This window comes from Camelina sativa, chromosome 13 (assembly GCF_000633955.1).
Source record: "Camelina sativa cultivar DH55 chromosome 13, Cs, whole genome shotgun sequence".
Classification (NCBI taxonomy): Eukaryota; Viridiplantae; Streptophyta; class Magnoliopsida; order Brassicales; family Brassicaceae; genus Camelina; species Camelina sativa.
In genome coordinates this window covers 18,797,567-18,815,215 of record NC_025697.1, presented here as the reverse complement: position 1 = coordinate 18,815,215, position 17,649 = coordinate 18,797,567, and the positions used below count along the sequence as shown (strand labels likewise).

The 17,649-nt window shown below is 34.3% G+C and overlaps 4 protein-coding genes and 1 pseudogene across 4 annotated transcripts in view; 2 read left to right on the top strand and 3 right to left on the bottom strand.

Moving 5' to 3' along the window:
- On the top strand, nucleotides 1,934-3,006 carry LOC104737109 (methyl-CpG-binding domain-containing protein 1-like). The gene is made up of 2 exons (XM_010457213.2): nucleotides 1,934-2,053; nucleotides 2,391-3,006. The coding sequence occupies exons 1-2, from the start codon at nucleotides 2,009-2,011 to the stop codon at nucleotides 2,868-2,870; spliced, it is 525 nt and encodes a 174-aa protein (XP_010455515.1). The 5' UTR covers nucleotides 1,934-2,008; the 3' UTR covers nucleotides 2,871-3,006.
- On the bottom strand, nucleotides 3,652-7,991 carry LOC104737108 (annotated as a pseudogene).
- Nucleotides 10,638-11,731, top strand: LOC104737107 (methyl-CpG-binding domain-containing protein 1-like). Its single transcript, XM_010457212.1, has 2 exons — nucleotides 10,638-10,782; nucleotides 11,116-11,731. The coding sequence occupies exons 1-2, from the start codon at nucleotides 10,738-10,740 to the stop codon at nucleotides 11,593-11,595; spliced, it is 525 nt and encodes a 174-aa protein (XP_010455514.1). The 5' UTR covers nucleotides 10,638-10,737; the 3' UTR covers nucleotides 11,596-11,731.
- On the bottom strand, nucleotides 11,901-14,729 carry LOC104737106 (elongation factor Ts, mitochondrial). The gene is made up of 9 exons (XM_010457211.2): nucleotides 14,582-14,729; nucleotides 14,137-14,476; nucleotides 13,863-14,035; nucleotides 13,673-13,762; nucleotides 13,371-13,545; nucleotides 12,718-12,902; nucleotides 12,490-12,615; nucleotides 12,301-12,389; nucleotides 11,901-12,205 (listed from the first exon to the last, which is right to left on the bottom strand). The coding sequence occupies exons 2-9, from the start codon at nucleotides 14,450-14,452 to the stop codon at nucleotides 12,166-12,168; spliced, it is 1,194 nt and encodes a 397-aa protein (XP_010455513.1). The 5' UTR covers nucleotides 14,453-14,476; nucleotides 14,582-14,729; the 3' UTR covers nucleotides 11,901-12,165.
- LOC104737105 (protein SPA1-RELATED 2-like) overlaps nucleotides 16,287-17,649 on the bottom strand; it is a 6,832-nt gene continuing 5,469 nt past the window's right edge. Inside the window, exons 6-8 of the mRNA XM_019234849.1 lie at nucleotides 17,491-17,626; nucleotides 17,340-17,399; nucleotides 16,287-16,994 (exon numbers count right to left, since the gene is read on the bottom strand). Coding sequence (XP_019090394.1) covers nucleotides 16,803-16,994; nucleotides 17,340-17,399; nucleotides 17,491-17,626 — 388 coding nt within the window. The 3' untranslated portion in view covers nucleotides 16,287-16,802. The remainder of the gene's footprint in view (nucleotides 16,995-17,339; nucleotides 17,400-17,490; nucleotides 17,627-17,649) is intronic.

The following is a 17,649-nucleotide window of genomic DNA, read 5'->3' as shown; positions in this document are numbered from 1 at the left end:
AATCATATAAAAAATATTATTTTTATGTTAGTATTATTACCATAATAATTTAAATAACAAGCTTTCAGTAGTTATTATAATTGATTATAAAAAGAAAAATATATTACCCCTGAATTATCTCCAACTCATTAAAGGAAACTTAATTCCCAATAAATATAGATTTATATATATTCATAAATAAATATAAAAATGACAACAAATTAGGGGATATCATGATGTGTGATTATTTATATATATCTAAGTATGTAAACTAATTAATCTCAACATTTAGTGTGATTATTCATTCAAAAATGAAAATATTGATAACCGAATAAGAATATACATTCTAATTCTACATTAATCTACGTGCTATTAATAAGGAATGAGACAATAACCCTTATCATTATAAATAAACTTAGTACCCAAAAAAATCATAATATATTTAAAATGAGTGATTATTAGATTATGAAAAATTGGTATAGTTACTCGATTAACCATAAATATAAAATTTGATTTTTAAAACCCACAAAAATATATATTTCCATAAATTGTAACATTTTATAAATGTTTTCTTTACCACTTTCACATAATTCTACGGGTGAAATGTATTCTTTTACACATTAAAGATTTCACGGGTGAAACATTTTTACACGAAAAAACACAGCTTTGAATAAATAAATAAAAAACTTCAGCTACAGATTATGTTTGACACAAACAAATATTGGTTCTAGAATAATAATTTTACTTATAATAATTTTCTTTAAATCGATTTATCCCGCGCAAATTTTCTTAATATGTTAAATTTGAAATTAAGGAATCTTTAATATACGTTAGTCTTATATATCAGAAATTTTCTATATGGAAAACTGAAAATTAGGATTTGCATAAGTTTAAATATTTTATACTTTAAAATAAATTTAAGATGCCGTCAAATTGTCTTTTAAAGATTTTCCAATATTTGTTATTCAAAATTAATTTCAAAATTTTTTGGTCAAAACATTTTAAACAATAAGAAATAATATTATTTATATTTTTGAAAATATAATTTAAATAAATATTTTTTACATCTCATGTTATAATTTTTTATTCTATTATAATACATAGGTTTTGAAAATAATTTTGAAAACATGTAGGGGATAATATTTATTAATATTTGAATAATATTTACCAATTTTAGAATTTATAGAAACATAATATTGTGTATATAAATAAATTGAATAATCCCCATTTTTTGTGTAAAAATAAATAAATAAATAAATTGAACAGCAATGACTGTTTTGTGTAATATTATAGAATATTAAGGGGAAATAACAAATTGGGCACAAAACTCTTTGGCGACGACAAGTCAGCTTTTTTTAAAAAATGCTTCTCTTTTAATATATAGGGGATTCAATGAACATTTTGTTTACTGGCCTTTTAAACATCGCTCTTTTTACACTAAAGCCGTCAACCATAGAGACAAACAAAGCTAAATTAGAAGTAAATAAACTGTTTGGAAATAGTTTTAAGGTGAGGCATTATCAAACTTAATATGAGATCCATCCTTTGTCCTTCCAGGTGATCGCTAAAACCAAAAAAAAACAATGTATTCATGTAAGAACCAAAAAGCTATGCATGTACCAAGAAAGTGTTTGGGGCATTACAAAATAAGTTGTGTATGTGTCATTAGATTTTGTAAAAGTGTGAAAAAGTGATATATTCTCTAATAAATATCATTGGCATGAGCCACGATCCATTTATTCTACCGTTTATACTATTTTCAGCCCATTTATTATATTGTGCATACTGCTTTCAGTGTGTACACTGTTTTCAGCCCATTTATTATATCATTTATACTGTTTTCAGCCCATTTGCGGCTAACAAACGTGTTAAGCGTAGAGTGGTCTGTCACACTATAACGACACAACCTATTACAGTTAAACGAAAATAAAAACTTAAAGCAAGTGTGTGGCTGGCTATTATCATTCCTCATCAAGCCACTTTCAATCTCATATCTATATGCTTTATCGAAAAAACTAAAGAAGTGAGGATGGACGACGAGCAGGGGAGACCCAATCAATCAACCACTACCAAGGTAAAATAACCACACTACTCTACTACACATTACTCTGTGGTTTTTTTCTCTGTCACCACTTGTGGATTTCAGTGTTCTAAAACTATGTTCCTCGTCTAATGTGGTTTCAAGCAATTCCGTTTCAAATATAAAAATCTTGTGAACTATATACTTGGGTAGGTGGATTAAGACCTTATTAGTGAATCATTTGATGTAGACTTAAAAGGTATAAAACATTTTTTTTTTGGATGTGCCAGATCTTGGCTGATTGATTAAGTTAATTATATGTAATCAACATTAATGTTGGATTAGTTACACAAATGCCCTTCTTGACTGAGATTCAAAATTTCTTGTGCAGACAAGATCTGGTACTCCTAAGGGGTTGATTGATACGTTTGCTGTACAGTGTGGAAAGTGCTTCAAATGGAGAAAAATTCATACTCGGGAAGCATTTGAGGAGATTAGAATGAGAGTAAAAGAAGAAGAGTTTGTGTGCCAGACGATTGAAGATGTATCATGTCTTGATGATGCAGAGCTAGAATATGACTCCACTAGAATATGGGTCGGGGACAAGCCTGGCGTGGCAAAGACACCAACAGGGTTTGAAAGGAAGATAGTTTTGAGGAAGGACAACTCGAGAGTGGATGTGTACTATGTCACTCCGGCAGGGAAGAGGATGAGGACTCTCAATGAACTTGCAGTCTTCATCGATGCAAATCCGGATTTCAAGGATACACGGCTTGAAGATTTCACTTTCACAGCCCCAAAAATAATGGAAGAAACTATATCGGGTGGTAAACGTAAGAGGATCTCCAGGCCATCCAAGGAACATGAGTAATTTGAGCTACCAAGCTTTTTCGAGTCTCCAAACTTGATTAGCCTTTGGACTTCTTAATTTGATATGCTTTTTAAACCTCTCTCTGACTCTGGCTGGATCTTTATTTTTCTTGTGAAAGATGACATTTCTCCTCTTTTCATTGGCAAGTGCAACATGTGTATTTGCACAAGGACCCATAATTTAATATCCAATTTTTATAAGATTTACATATAAAAATATTTAATTATGCTGAAATTCTATAGAGATATATATCTAAAAGGGTCTAAAATTATATTTGTAAGTTTTATTTTAAGGCCCAAAATTAAGAAACAAATAAATAGGCCCAAATAATGGTGATGCAAGATGAGTTCCTTTTTTTGGTCTATTGTTTGGTAAAAAATAGGATTTTTTTGTTGTTGTTATTGCACCGGGTCATGCCCTTGATTGAGCCTGGCCTGGTCATACCTACATGAATCACTCTTACAATACAACAATCAGAGGTGAACCCACCTCCTTGGACAAATTATCCACCAGTGTATGTGGAATAGGAACTCAAAAGTTCCATTAAACAAGCGATGGCAAGAAATGCAGAGATAATCATGCGGCAAAACTTGGTGTTATAATTAGCTAAATCTACATACCTTAATGTTTATAGCATCGTTCACAATAAACTTTTGCTCCATTAATTAGAGCAACTTCTTTAAAATATTTATGGAGACTTGCCTGTACTTTCTCCGTGCCATATACCACATTTGACAATTGGAGATGGTCTTACACTAGTTCACATTTTACCCATTGGAGATGGTTTACGACATTAATTCACATTTTTACGAAAAATAATTTTTGAATTCAAGTGAAACATCTTATTTTATTATACAAAAATCCAACGGCTGTAACTAGCTAGACTAAGCAGTGTATCCTCTCTGAAGTTGTCTCCTTCGGTTTCTCCTAGCCACTTGAATCTGGCGTAGCCTCCAATAGGGAGAATCGTTCCTCATGGCTCTTTGGACTCTATGGCTCCTTGGGAATCTCGAGAACAAGCTCGCAAGATCTTCAATATCTGCTACACTCAGCCAAAACGCCTCCACGTTTGTGATACACGTAACATCTCTGTTGCTAATTACCAATCCCTTTGGTGGCATCTTTATCGTCGTCCCACCTGAAGGCATGCATCAAAACATATTAAGTGTCGTCATCTGAGTTTTTATGATTCTTTTAAGTTTATAACCCAAAATTTTGAGATTTATGAACATGTAATAGGTTCAAAATTATGGGATATATGTACCGGAGCGTTTGGTGCACAAGGTGAGGAGTTCTTCACCACAAACATCGCCTTCCGATAATTCCAGAACAGAACTGTCCTCATTAATGCTCTGCATCTCACCTCTCACTATGAATACCATTTTCTTAACTGGACCTTTTTTGCGTAACACTATGCTATTCTTTATGTATGTCCTCAATTTCAGCCTCTCATGGATAGCATCTATGATTGATTCATCCAGTGAAGAAAATATTTTCACCTGCAAACCCCATTAACATTTTAATAAATCTACCTCGGCCCCTTTTAGCTTGGTTAGTCTGTGATATCATAACTATATATTACTTTGGTTTTACCAGCATTCTCTATATATACAGTTAAATTGTAGAAGTAGCTAGCTCTTTGAAACACTACGTACAGAATTGGGGTCTGATGTTTACCTTCTCGAGAAATTGGAAGAGGTGTCGTCTTATATCTGTTTGAAGGTCATCAGGCATATTCTCAAAGAGCAATTCTTCGTTAACGCCTCTAGTAGCAGCCCAGTTGAACTGCTCAGCTTCTCGCACCCTCCTGAAAATGTTGAACAAACTCTATTCACTTAGTTATAGCTAGTGACACTACAAAGATTGATCAATATAAAAGGGATATAGTCCACGTACTTTCTTATATTACCTGGCAACCGTCTATGGCTCATCCATTGCTCCACATCACGCTGTCTTAGTGTCATTTCCAAATTCCTTAGATGCACAAATCAAAATCACCAGAGTATATACTTAGAAGACCAACCATGCAATTATATCTTGAAATATCAACTTATGTATAAATAAGCAATATTTAATTGTCTACCTTTTACCAAGAGCTTGGAGAAAATTTTGCATGTTACCAATAAGAAGTGCGAAAAGCAATAGTCCTAATCCGATGATACCCATAGTAAAGAGGACCTCCGGTAGATAGTAGGTTGGGACTTGGTTACCAGCAAGAGTGCTGATTTGCTTTGAGAATGATTAGTAATTAAAAAATGACATTAATGAAGAGTTCCAAATACGTCAATCAATGAAAAATACTACTAACTGATATTTCTTGTTTTTGTTTTGCTACTCCAAAATTAACAATTCTAATTACCTGAAAACCCCAGAAGAGAGAGTAAGTGTATCTTGTGAAGATACTAGAATGATAGGTAAGATTGGCTACTTTTGAATAGATTCCATAAGGAAAACCATCTTCTTGGAAACAAGCATCAAAACCAGGACTTTCTCTCCAGGGCACAATCAATGCATTACTTCTATGAGCACAATCGATAAAAAATTTAGGGTCATGAACCCAAGTAATATTCTTAACTACACCCTGCATGCATCTCTTAATGCTCTGAAAAGAGCAAAACAACAAGAACAAATCTTTATTTCACTTTTTTTTGGTATCAATCTTTGTTTCACTTGATAGATAGAATATTCAAAGAGAATCTTAAAAAACAATCTGACTTATATATATACCTGCAGACCAAAAAGATACCAGCAAGAGCCAACAAAATGTCCAGCAAGCATGAAGGTGAGAATATTAATGACAAAAGTAGCCCAAGTTGACTCAAATATGAATCCGGTTGGTGATTGTCCAGCAAGGAATGGTAGAAGTCTACATAACTTTGGAATGTATTGCAAAAGAGCTGCAGCTCGTAGAAGGAGTTTGATCACATAATTACCGTTGATTGAGCTCACCAAGTATTTTGGTATTATATATAATATCATTATCTGTAAACAAAGGAAGAAAAAGGGAGGTGTTAAATGAACAATCTTCAAATAATAACCATTAGTTCAACGATAACCACAGGTAACATTCATTATGATACCTGTGGAACTGGCATCAGTATGAACAAATCAAGGAAAAACTTCCCTCGGACATAATGAAGGGCAATTTTTTTCGGATCAGTAACTAACTTGCCAAAACCAACCACACGAGACTCAGGAGCTACATAGGCCATTCGAAACTGCAATATAGTAAAACCTCTGTTAATTAATAATGTTGGGACTATGACATTTTAATAATTTATAATGATAGTAATTTATATGTATTATCTTATAGATATATTTTTTAATTGTTCAAATTTTTGAAAATTATGAATTTAGCCAATTTTACAAAAATAAGATTATACTTTTAGATGATTTAGGAATTGAAATTTTAATATAGACAAATATTAAATTAAAAAAATACTATAGATAAATTTATTTATACACATGACATACAAAACTTCAAATTTATGAATAATAATCTTAGATTATCATATTTTAATAGCCTATAAAACTATCAATTGTCATATTTTATAACATGATAGTTTGAAAATACAACATAACAATTGTTTTATAGATGATCTCCAAGAGAAAATTCAATTTTTGAAAATTATACATAATATATATAATTTATATGATTATTAATTTACAATATTAATGGGACCATATACTTATATATAAATTTTTTAAAAATATTATCTTATTATTTTATCATATTTTGCTAATTTTTACACTTGACATGAAAAAGAATTATTATTCTATTAGTGTTTACTAGTTTATACTCCCTCCGTTTCAAAATATAAGATGTTTGGAGTGAAAGCACGCAGATTAAGAAATAACCACTTTAAAAAAGTTCAACCAATCATAAACAAGACTGCATAAAATAAATAATAAAAAAATAGGAAAAAAATATAAAAGTTATTAAAAAAAGTTGAAAACATCTTATATTATGAAATAAAGAAAAACCTCTAAAACATCGTATATTATGAAACGGATGGAGTATTTTATAGAGATGGAAATGGAAGAAGTGAGAGCATTAAAGCCAACAGATGGAGAAATGTAAGCAAACCAAATATACCTGAAGTAGAATGTTTATAAAAAACATAAAATCTGCTAAGACTTCTAACAACTACAAATACGACTGCCATCGGCCAGTCAATCATAATGCATTTGTGTTCCTACAGTAAGAAAAGGTACGTAGATATGGTCAAAAAGGAAAGATAACAACATAGGAGAAGCAAAATATAAGAGAGAGAGATATCTCTCAAGGCAAAAACATACCTCGTGGACTTTTACGAGGAAGAAGAAGAGAGGATCTATAAAAATGGCTAACAAGCATGAAAGGGCAAAACATTTGCTCCATATTTTAACATTTTCGTTATGAGGATTCACGATTACAGATAAGTTTCCATTAACAGAGGAAGCAAATCGCCTAGCCCAAGCTTTAGCACCATCACACAGAGAGTGAGGAGTGTTATGGACCTAGCAAGAAAACAAAAAAGACTCTGTATTAGTAAACATTACTTGAGCCTGAAGCTATTTTATTTTGTTAATGTGAAGTAAACAAAAAATCAAAAACTTCACCGTGGAATCAACATCGGGAGAAACTCTGGCTTGTGGAACTTGAGCTGCCTTATGGTTGTAATTAGAAGGGCAAATGATACAGTAAGGGTCATTGCACATTCCTAATTTTGCGTGTTTCAAAACTTTTTCATTGTCTGAGGAGTTTTTCTGTTCGAGAACGTCAGAAGGATATCTCTCAACCTGAGAAGAGACACCAGGAGAAGAATTAGAAGGATGAGGAAAAAAGAGAGGTTCAGGGTTGCGAGAAGAGGTATACAAGGACCACTTACCTGAACTAAAGGAAGATGTCTCTGATGAGTTCGAAGAGGACCCGTGTAGCCTAAAACCACAGTTGAGTTGTCAAAGGAGGAAGTAGGGGTTAAGAGGGAAACGCTACGAGCTCTGGTACGAGATGATGAGTCTGAAATTGGAAGCATGGGAATATCATCTTTCTCGTTGGGCGAAGCCATTTTTTAAGGGTTCAAGAAGAAAGAAACAAAATAATCTGAGAGTTTGAGAGTTTTTGTAAATTGGTAAAGAATAAATAGGGAAAGGAGACGTTGACCAAGTCGTCAGGGTCTTCGTCTTCGTCTTCGTAGCCCAAGTCAAGTAAGTGAATCATTGTAAATAAATTAAAATGTGTGAATAAGAAAACCTTGTGAAGATAAGAACTTGGATGCTTCTTGGACGACAAAGAAGTTGCAGCTGGCATGGAAAGGATATTTTGTCTACTTGTGTCTGCTGACAAAGAAGTTGGGTTTGTTTGTCCGACCGCAATCAATATTAAGGGAGCAACACTGGCCTTTGGCAACAGAACACAAGTCTTAATTAGGTGAAGTACTGAAAGAACTAGCTAACAGATCAGTACGTAAACAAGAACAAAGTTACCGTACGGGATCGAAAGATCCTAACCGGATGTATCGCTTTGTTAATACTGTGTACCGGGTGAACAAATGCTTGTGTGTGCTCCTCTTATTTGCTCTGTTTCTGTGATTTGGTCTTGATGACAGAAACAGCTTAGAAGCTTGAGCCTTTGAGAGGTTAAGCTTGACTTTTATTAAGACTCAAGTTTGACATAAACTAACAAAAACTTAGCAAAACATAATTTTTGTAGAACTAACACACCTTATTTTATTATTGTTTACCTAAACATAATTTTGTTTTATTTTTGTTTCCAAACATTTTGACAAACATCTAAGCATATCCACCAAATAGTGAGAACATAGATTTATATGCTCAATGTCTTTAGTTAAGCCATACATTTGTGAAACTTAAATAAAGTGATTGTTTTTCATATTTTAGTATTCGGCCGGACATTTTGTTTACCCGGCCTTTTAAACGTTGCTCTTGTTACAGTAAAGTCTCACCCACACACACCAACAAAACTAAATTAGAAGTAAAGAATCTGTTTGAAAATAGTTTTCAGGTGAGACATCATCAAAATAAATATGTGATCCATCATTTGTCTACTTGTCCAAGTGACCGTTACAACCAAAAAACAATGTATTCATGTTTAAACCAAAAAAACTATGTATGTAATTATATAAATTTGTGTTTGATGAGACATAACAATTTTGGACACAATGAGAGAAGTGAGGGAGAAGAAATGTCAAAGTTCTTTTAGTATTATATATCTAGAATACAAAGTAAGATGGAATTAAATAGGAGGGTGCTTGGTATTTAGTTAGAAAGTGTACGGGCACAAAACGTTGTGTATGTGCTATTAGATGTGTCTATAAGTGTTAAATTCTCCGATAAATATAATTGGCATGAGCCAAAGCCCATTTATTTTATCTTTTATACTGTTTTCAGCCCATTTACGGCTAACAAGTGTGTTTATCGTAGAATGATCTGTCACACTGTAACGTTACAACCTGTTATTGTTAAATGAAAAAAATACCAAAGCAAGTGTGTGACTGGCTGTTATCATCGATCATCAAGCCACTCCAATCTCATATCTATATGTTTCATAGAAAAAACTAAAGAAGTATGCTTCATCGAAAAAAAAACTAAAGAAGTGAGAATTGACGATGAGCAGGGAAGACCCAATTAATCAACCACTACGAAACTAAAGTAACCACACTACTCTACTACACATTTCTTGGTGGTCTTTTCATCTGTCACCACTTGTGGATTTCAAAGTTCTAAAAATATGTTCTTTGTCTAATGTGGTTTCAAGCAATTCCGTTTTGAATATAAGAATCTTGTGAACAATATACTTGGGTAGGTGGATTAAGACCTTATTCAATGTTTATTAATTAGTGAATCAGTTGATGTAGATTTAAAAATATTGTTTTTTTTTTTTTGGATGTGTCTTGTGAACTACTTACTTGGGTAGGTGAATTAAGACATTATTCAGTGTTTATTAGTGAATAAGTTGATGTAGACCTTAGTCGTTGTTTATTAGTGAATTAGTTGATGCAGACTTCAAAAGTTTTATCGTGTGTTTTCTGATTTACTGTAAGTCAGTATAGCTTCATAATATCAACCATAAGATGGAAACTACATTGATCGTGACCGTTGATATGGATAGTTGGTAAGGCTAACCAGTTTTTCTTTAAACTTTTTTTTTTCTTTAAACTTGAACAAATAAACTTTATTTTAATAATTTTCTTTTATTTTTTTTCTTTAATAAAGTGATTTTTTAATTATTTGAGTACTCAGCGGACATTTTGTTTACCGGCCTTTTAAAAATCGCTCTTGTTACACTAAAGTCGTCGCCCATAAAGACAAACAAAGCTAAATTAGAAGTAAATAAACTGTTTGGAAATAGTTTTAAGGTGAGACATTATCAAACTTAATATGAGATCCATCGTTTGTCCGTGCAAGTGACCGCTAAACTAAAACCTTAAAAACCAATGTATTCATGTAAGAACCAAAAAACTATGCATGTACCTAGAAAGTGTTTGGGTCATTACACAAAAAAATTGTGTTTGTTCTATTAGATTTTGTAAAAGTGTGTATAAGTGCTAAATTCTCTAATAAATATCATTGGTATGAGCCACGGTCCATTTATTATATCGATTATACTGTTTTCAGCCCATTTATTATATATGTGTATACTGTTTCAGCCCATTTGTTATATCGTTTATAATGTTTTCAGTCCATTTGTGGCTAACAAACGTGTTAATCGTGGAGTGGTCTGTCACACTGTAACGACACAACCTGTTACTCTTAAACGAAGAAAAAAACCAAAGCAAGTGTGTGGCTGTCTATTATCATCTATCATCAAGCCACCTTCAATCTCATATCTATATGCTTCATCGAAAAAACTAAACAAGTGAGAATGGAAGAGGAGCAGGGAAGGCCCAATCAATCAACCACTACCAAGGTAAAGTAACCACACTACTCTAATACACATTACTCGGTGTTTTTTCCTCTATCACCACTTGTGGAATTCAGTGTTCTAAAAATATGTTCCTCGTCTAATGTGGTATCAAGCAATTCCGTTTCGCATATAAAAATCTTGTGAACTATATACTTGGGTAGGTGGATTAAGACCTTATTGAATGTTTATCGGTGAATCAATAGACTTAAAAGGTATAAAATTTTGTTTTGATGTGTCTTTGGATGATTGATTAAGTTAAATAATATGTAATCAACATTTATGTTGGATTAGTTTCACAAATGCCCTTTTGACTGAGATTCAAAATTTCTTGTGCAGACAAGATCTGGTACTCCTAAGGGGTTGATTGATATGTTTGCTGTACAGTGTGGAAAGTGCTTCAAATGGAGAAAAATTCATACTCGGGAAGCTTTTGAGGAGATTAGAATGAGAGTAAAAGAAGAAGAGTTTGTGTGCCAGACGATTGAAGGTGTATCATGTCTTGATGATGCAGAGCTTGAATATGACTCCACTAGAATATGGGTCGGGGACAAGCCTGGCGTGGCAAAGACACCAACAGGGTTTGAAAGGAAGGTAGTTTTGAGGAAGGACAACTCGAGAGTGGATGTGTACTATGTCACTCCGACAGGGAAGAGGATGAGGACTCTCAATGAACTTGCAGTCTTCATCGATGCAAATCCGGATTTCAAGGATACACCGCTTGAAGATTTCACTTTCACAGCCCCAAAAATAATGGAAGAAACTATACCGGGTGGTAAACGTAAGAGGATCTCCAGGTCATCCAAGGAACATGGGTAATTTGAGCTACCAAGCTTTTCCGAGTCTCCAAACTTGATTAGCCTTTGGACTTCTTAATTTGATATGCTTTTTAAACCTCTCTCTGACTCTGGCTGGATCTTTATTTTTCTTGTGAAAGATGACATTTCTCCTCTTATTATTATGTCATACCTACATGAATCACTCTTACAAGACAACAATCAACTAAAAGACGATGAGAAGAAAAAGAATTATAAAAAAATCCCTCAGCATCGTAGTCTAGCTCTGTACACTTAAGCAGCGTGTAACTGTGTAAGCACAGTCCATAAGGTAAGTGGACAGATCAAGAAGTGAAGGTTTATTTTTTTATTTTTTTGTATAATGATCTTAGTAGGAGAACACAAACAATGGGAATTGTCATAGCTTCCTAACGTACAATCACAAGATTGATCTTATTGCCATATTGTGTGGCAAAACTGACGGTTTTTATAACAACAAAATTATGGGAAAGATTCTGTAATCTCAAGATGGCACTGAAGCCATGAATTCTAAAGCACCCAAAGAAGGAAAGTGGTCTGTAAATCTAACACATGTCCTTGATCCATGTCTTCTTCAAGCAGTTTGAGCAAGAGGTTCATCAGATGCTTCAAGCCTTCAAAAAACAAAATATACACCACATTCATAAGTTACTGATCTTACAACAATGATTAGTCGTACTGGACATATACGGGTCACAGTTACATTTACCTTTCGATTCCTTCTCCAACCTCAACTCTCAGAAAATTGGAAACCTTCACAGGTGAACCCACCTCCTTGGACAAATTATCCACCAGTGTCTGTGGAATAGGACTCAAAAGCTCCATTAAACAAGCGATGACAAGCAATGCAGAGATAATCATAAGGCAAAACTTGGTGTTATAAGCTAAATCTACATACCTTTATGTTTATAGCATCGTTCACAATAAACTTTTGCTCCATTAGAGCAACTTCTTCAAAATATTTACGGAGACGCCCTTCCACAATCTTCTCTATAGCCATCTGAGACTTGCCTGTACTTTCTGCCTGTCATATACCACACATTTTGATAAGCAAACTTTTCCCCACTCGGGTTGTGTCTGTTTACAATTTACAGCTAAGTTTCATAAACAATGAGGTGACGCTGACCTGAGACTTCAGAATCTCGCGTTCATTTGCTATTGCTTCTGAAGAAACTAGGTCTTTGCTTAAAAATAAAGGCTTTGCTGCTACAACATGCATAGCCAGTTCTGAGCCTACACGCTGAATAGCCTCAAGTTGAGTATTTTCACCTTCTACTTCGAGAGATACAATCCCAGCTATACGACCCAACCCTATTCCCATAAAAATAATAGTTAGAAAGGCACATAAGGTTACCATAAAAATGAGATTAGAGACAAAGGGAAGGGAACAACTAGTACCTGGTTGAGGACTTGTGTGAAGATATGCAGAAAGGACACCTGCTGAAGATTTTGACAACAAGAAACCTCTCCTAAATTTCACGTTCTCTCCCATTATCGCAGCTACTTCAGTAACAGCATTTGAAACCGTTGTTTCACCACTCACTTTTGGATGGTCCAGATTAAGCTTAAACTCCTGGATAGCATCCGTAAGAGTGATTAGAAATCAAAACTGGATATCAATATCTCAGATAGTGCAAACATCAACCCANCCTTCTACTTCGAGAGATACAATCCCAGCTATACGACCCAACCCTATTCCCATAAAAATAATAGTTAGAAAGGCACATAAGGTTACCATAAAAATGAGATTAGAGACAAAGGGAAGGGAACAACTAGTACCTGGTTGAGGACTTGTGTGAAGATATGCAGAAAGGACACCTGCTGAAGATTTTGACAACAAGAAACCTCTCCTAAATTTCACGTTCTCTCCCATTATCGCAGCTACTTCAGTAACAGCATTTGAAACCGTTGTTTCACCACTCACTTTTGGATGGTCCAGATTAAGCTTAAACTCCTGGATAGCATCCGTAAGAGTGATTAGAAATCAAAACTGGATATCAATATCTCAGATAGTGCAAACATCAACCCACCACGATGTTAAAGAAATGAAAGGAAACAAGAGAGTACATCAAAAAACCTACCTCAAAAAGCTCAGGTCCGAAAGGGAAGACACCAGAAACTTGCTGAGAACTAGTTTCAACCAGCAAAGCATGTTTTGCCATCGCTAAAGCCTGCAAGACATGTCAAATCTTGATAAGAAAAGGAACAAAAAGCTCATCATTCAGCAATAATAAATAAAGCATCCTATTTGAAACTGTTATGGGCACTAACCAAGTACTGGAAAATCTCATTTCTAGCAACAAAGTCTGTCTCACAGTTAAGTTCAATAACAGCAACTTTTCCCTCATTTTGAGCAACCGCAAGCATTCCTTCAGCAGCTGTCCGTGACGATTTCTTCGAAGCCAATACTTTCCCCCTCTTTCTTAAATCCTTCTGAGCAGCCTCTGTGTCAAATCCAAAAAAACTCCCACTTAAAAACACACACACAAACAAAAAAAAAAGATCCAGCAGCAAAATAAAAAGCCACAAAACCCAATTAACTTACCAAGGTCCCAATTGCATTCAACAAGAGAAGCCTTGACATCTTTAATAGGAGCACTAGTTCTTTCCCTAAGTTGCTTAATAAGACTCATTTGGTCAGATACAGCAGGAGCTCCCGAACTAAAACTCCGTAAGAAGTTCCCAAAACCACGAACAGGGCTTGCTGTGTATCCAGACAATAAAACAGAGCTCTTGTTGTGTGACAAATTTTCCAATTTGCTTGCCACAGTAGAATACTCATTTCCAGAACTACTAAACCTACCAGTAGCACTATAATAAAAGACTCCAATTGGTCTTCTCACTGCCCTAGCAAACGCCATTTTTATATGTCCAAAATCACTTCTCTGCATCCAAAACAAAAACCCTCAAATTCATTAGTATAAAAATCATTCCTTTAGATCATTAAGAAACAAAATCAGAACTTTAGAGAATCAAACGCATGTCTTAACTGATTCTCTTCTACCCAAAAACCCTGAAGTATAGACTAGCTTGACTAGAAGTAGAAATAGATCGACATGAAACGAGATCGAAATTAGCTTAGAAATGGAAGCTGACCCGGCGATGGAAGAGTTGTTTGGTTACTGGAATTACGGCGGCGATGGTTTTGTCAAAAAAGGGGTTTAAGATAATAAGTTCAGGCCCATTAATGGCCCATTAAGAGTTGTAATGTCCCTCTTTTTTTGCAGAGTCTGGTTATATTTATTCTCTTACTGAGTCAGAACGAGTAAATTTGTTGTCTCAGAAAGTAAAAATAATTTCGATACCAAGTGAAGAGTGAAGAGTGAAGAGTGAAGAGTGAAGAGTGAAGAGTGAAGAGTGAAGAGTGAAGAGTGAAGACCATAACCAAGATGGAGCAAGAGACCTTGGTATCGTTTATTATATGCTTGATCAATCCTATACTATTTGCAAAACTCTAAAAGTATTTAAAGGTTGCTTTTGTCAATAACAAACGATGTATTTGAAGAATTCACAACTCATTTGAGAAACTTGTTGAACTGAAACTCTTTGAGTAAAAAATTTTGTGGAACCAAAAAATTTAAACAATTACAAAATCCAAAACAAATATATTTTAGAAACAAACAAAAGTTTTGTGGAGATTCATCTGTAGGACTAAAGCTCATATTAACTATATATATACATCAGGATATGGTATTTTACCTTAGAAACTATAAGAGCAAATTTACATCACAAAGCGGGATCTTATTAAGAAGCCAACAAAAAAAATGAAAAATAAAAAACTTTAGAACACCACCAAAAAGTAGTTCTTTTACCTTACTACGTATACCCATCAGCGGTATAATAACCCCCTAACCGCTGATCAAACCAGAACTATATAGACCAACGCAAGTATAGCTCTTCTCTCTCATTCCCATTACCCCTTTTTGAGGTCAAACTCAATCAGGATATAGATAAACTATCTTATAATCATTCCAACACTGTACGGTTAGATTGAAGTCCTGATCATATTTATTGGCCTGGGTGTTGAAGCTTGTTGTTCATACATACTCAACACCGTTATAAGATANTTTAGAGAATCAAACGCATGTCTTAACTGATTCTCTTCTACCCAAAAACCCTGAAGTATAGACTAGCTTGACTAGAAGTAGAAATAGATCGACATGAAACGAGATCGAAATTAGCTTAGAAATGGAAGCTGACCCGGCGATGGAAGAGTTGTTTGGTTACTGGAATTACGGCGGCGATGGTTTTGTCAAAAAAGGGGTTTAAGATAATAAGTTCAGGCCCATTAATGGCCCATTAAGAGTTGTAATGTCCCTCTTTTTTTGCAGAGTCTGGTTATATTTATTCTCTTACTGAGTCAGAACGAGTAAATTTGTTGTCTCAGAAAGTAAAAATAATTTCGATACCAAGTGAAGAGTGAAGAGTGAAGAGTGAAGAGTGAAGAGTGAAGAGTGAAGAGTGAAGAGTGAAGAGTGAAGACCATAACCAAGATGGAGCAAGAGACCTTGGTATCGTTTATTATATGCTTGATCAATCCTATACTATTTGCAAAACTCTAAAAGTATTTAAAGGTTGCTTTTGTCAATAACAAACGATGTATTTGAAGAATTCACAACTCATTTGAGAAACTTGTTGAACTGAAACTCTTTGAGTAAAAAATTTTGTGGAACCAAAAAATTTAAACAATTACAAAATCCAAAACAAATATATTTTAGAAACAAACAAAAGTTTTGTGGAGATTCATCTGTAGGACTAAAGCTCATATTAACTATATATATACATCAGGATATGGTATTTTACCTTAGAAACTATAAGAGCAAATTTACATCACAAAGCGGGATCTTATTAAGAAGCCAACAAAAAAAATGAAAAATAAAAAACTTTAGAACACCACCAAAAAGTAGTTCTTTTACCTTACTACGTATACCCATCAGCGGTATAATAACCCCCTAACCGCTGATCAAACCAGAACTATATAGACCAACGCAAGTATAGCTCTTCTCTCTCATTCCCATTACCCCTTTTTGAGGTCAAACTCAATCAGGATATAGATAAACTATCTTATAATCATTCCAACACTGTACGGTTAGATTGAAGTCCTGATCATATTTATTGGCCTGGGTGTTGAAGCTTGTTGTTCATACATACTCAACACCGTTATAAGATATTGGGTTGATACCTGAGCTTCTTCTGTATGTATATATGGATTCAGACTAACTGTAGAACTTTGATGGACCCATTTGAGCTAGCTGAAACAACCATATTCGATCTTTTTCTCCAACAAACACTTGAAACAAATAGGTTGTTGTCCTCCTCAATCTCCTTACCTGATATAGGATCAATAGAACCAAACTTGTACGAGGTAATGGGCATCGGAAGAGACCGGTGATAGGCATACACCTGAGCAAAAAAAAAAGGAACACCATTTTTCTCAATCAAAGAGATCACTACACAAAAATATAAGAATTCATTCACCATGGTTTTTCTATCATCGGGCTCTTATGACCTGCTAGTTATATATTACTGTTTTTAGTAGCAATAGATTAGTTCCACCGTTGTGTAGAAGTAGACAGAATTATGGAACTGTAAATTTGTGCATCGAAGAAGTAACTGTGGAGCTACTAATTAAGTTGAGAATCAAACTTTCAGTCGGTGGCAATGCTTGTTGAGGGATAATAGAAAGGGAGATTTAGACCACAAAGTTCATAGGAATATCAATGTGTACCCAAGTACGTAGAAGCATACCTCATTTGTCTCAGAGCCACAAGCTATGTATCCATCCGAAGTAGACAAACCAACAAAGTTCTGAAAAAAGGTAGGGAAAGACAAATCAACCACGATGAAAAAGAGAAACATTACAAGGGTTAACTTAGGTTTGAGTTTTAGCATTAGCTACCTTCTCGTTGGTATGGCCACCAAAAGTTAAGCTGCAAGCATTTGTGGAGAGGCCACCGTGAGTGGTTTTCTTAAGATCCCAAAGCTTTAACGTGTTGTCAGTTGATGCTGTGACAAGGGTTTCATTATCCAAGAATTTTGCGTAGCTAACTGCTTTGTT

Bases quoted from the DNA above. Each gene is read 5' to 3' on its own strand.
- LOC104737109 (XM_010457213.2), top strand. From the start codon at position 2,009: ATGGACGACGAGCAGGGGAGACCCAATCAATCAACCACTACCAAG. The intron at 2,054-2,390 runs GTAAAATAACCA...TTTCTTGTGCAG, and splicing joins ATCAATCAACCACTACCAAG to ACAAGATCTGGTACTCCTAA.
- LOC104737107 (XM_010457212.1), top strand. From the start codon at position 10,738: ATGGAAGAGGAGCAGGGAAGGCCCAATCAATCAACCACTACCAAG. The intron at 10,783-11,115 runs GTAAAGTAACCA...TTTCTTGTGCAG, and splicing joins ATCAATCAACCACTACCAAG to ACAAGATCTGGTACTCCTAA.
- LOC104737106 (XM_010457211.2), bottom strand. From the start codon at position 14,452: ATGGCGTTTGCTAGGGCAGTGAGAAGACCAATTGGAGTCTTTTATTAT. The intron at 13,763-13,862 runs GTTAGTGCCCAT...CATGTCTTGCAG, and splicing joins ATGAGATTTTCCAGTACTTG to GCTTTAGCGATGGCAAAACA. The intron at 12,206-12,300 runs GTAAATGTAACT...TGTTTTTTGAAG, and splicing joins GTTGGAGAAGGAATCGAAAG to GCTTGAAGCATCTGATGAAC.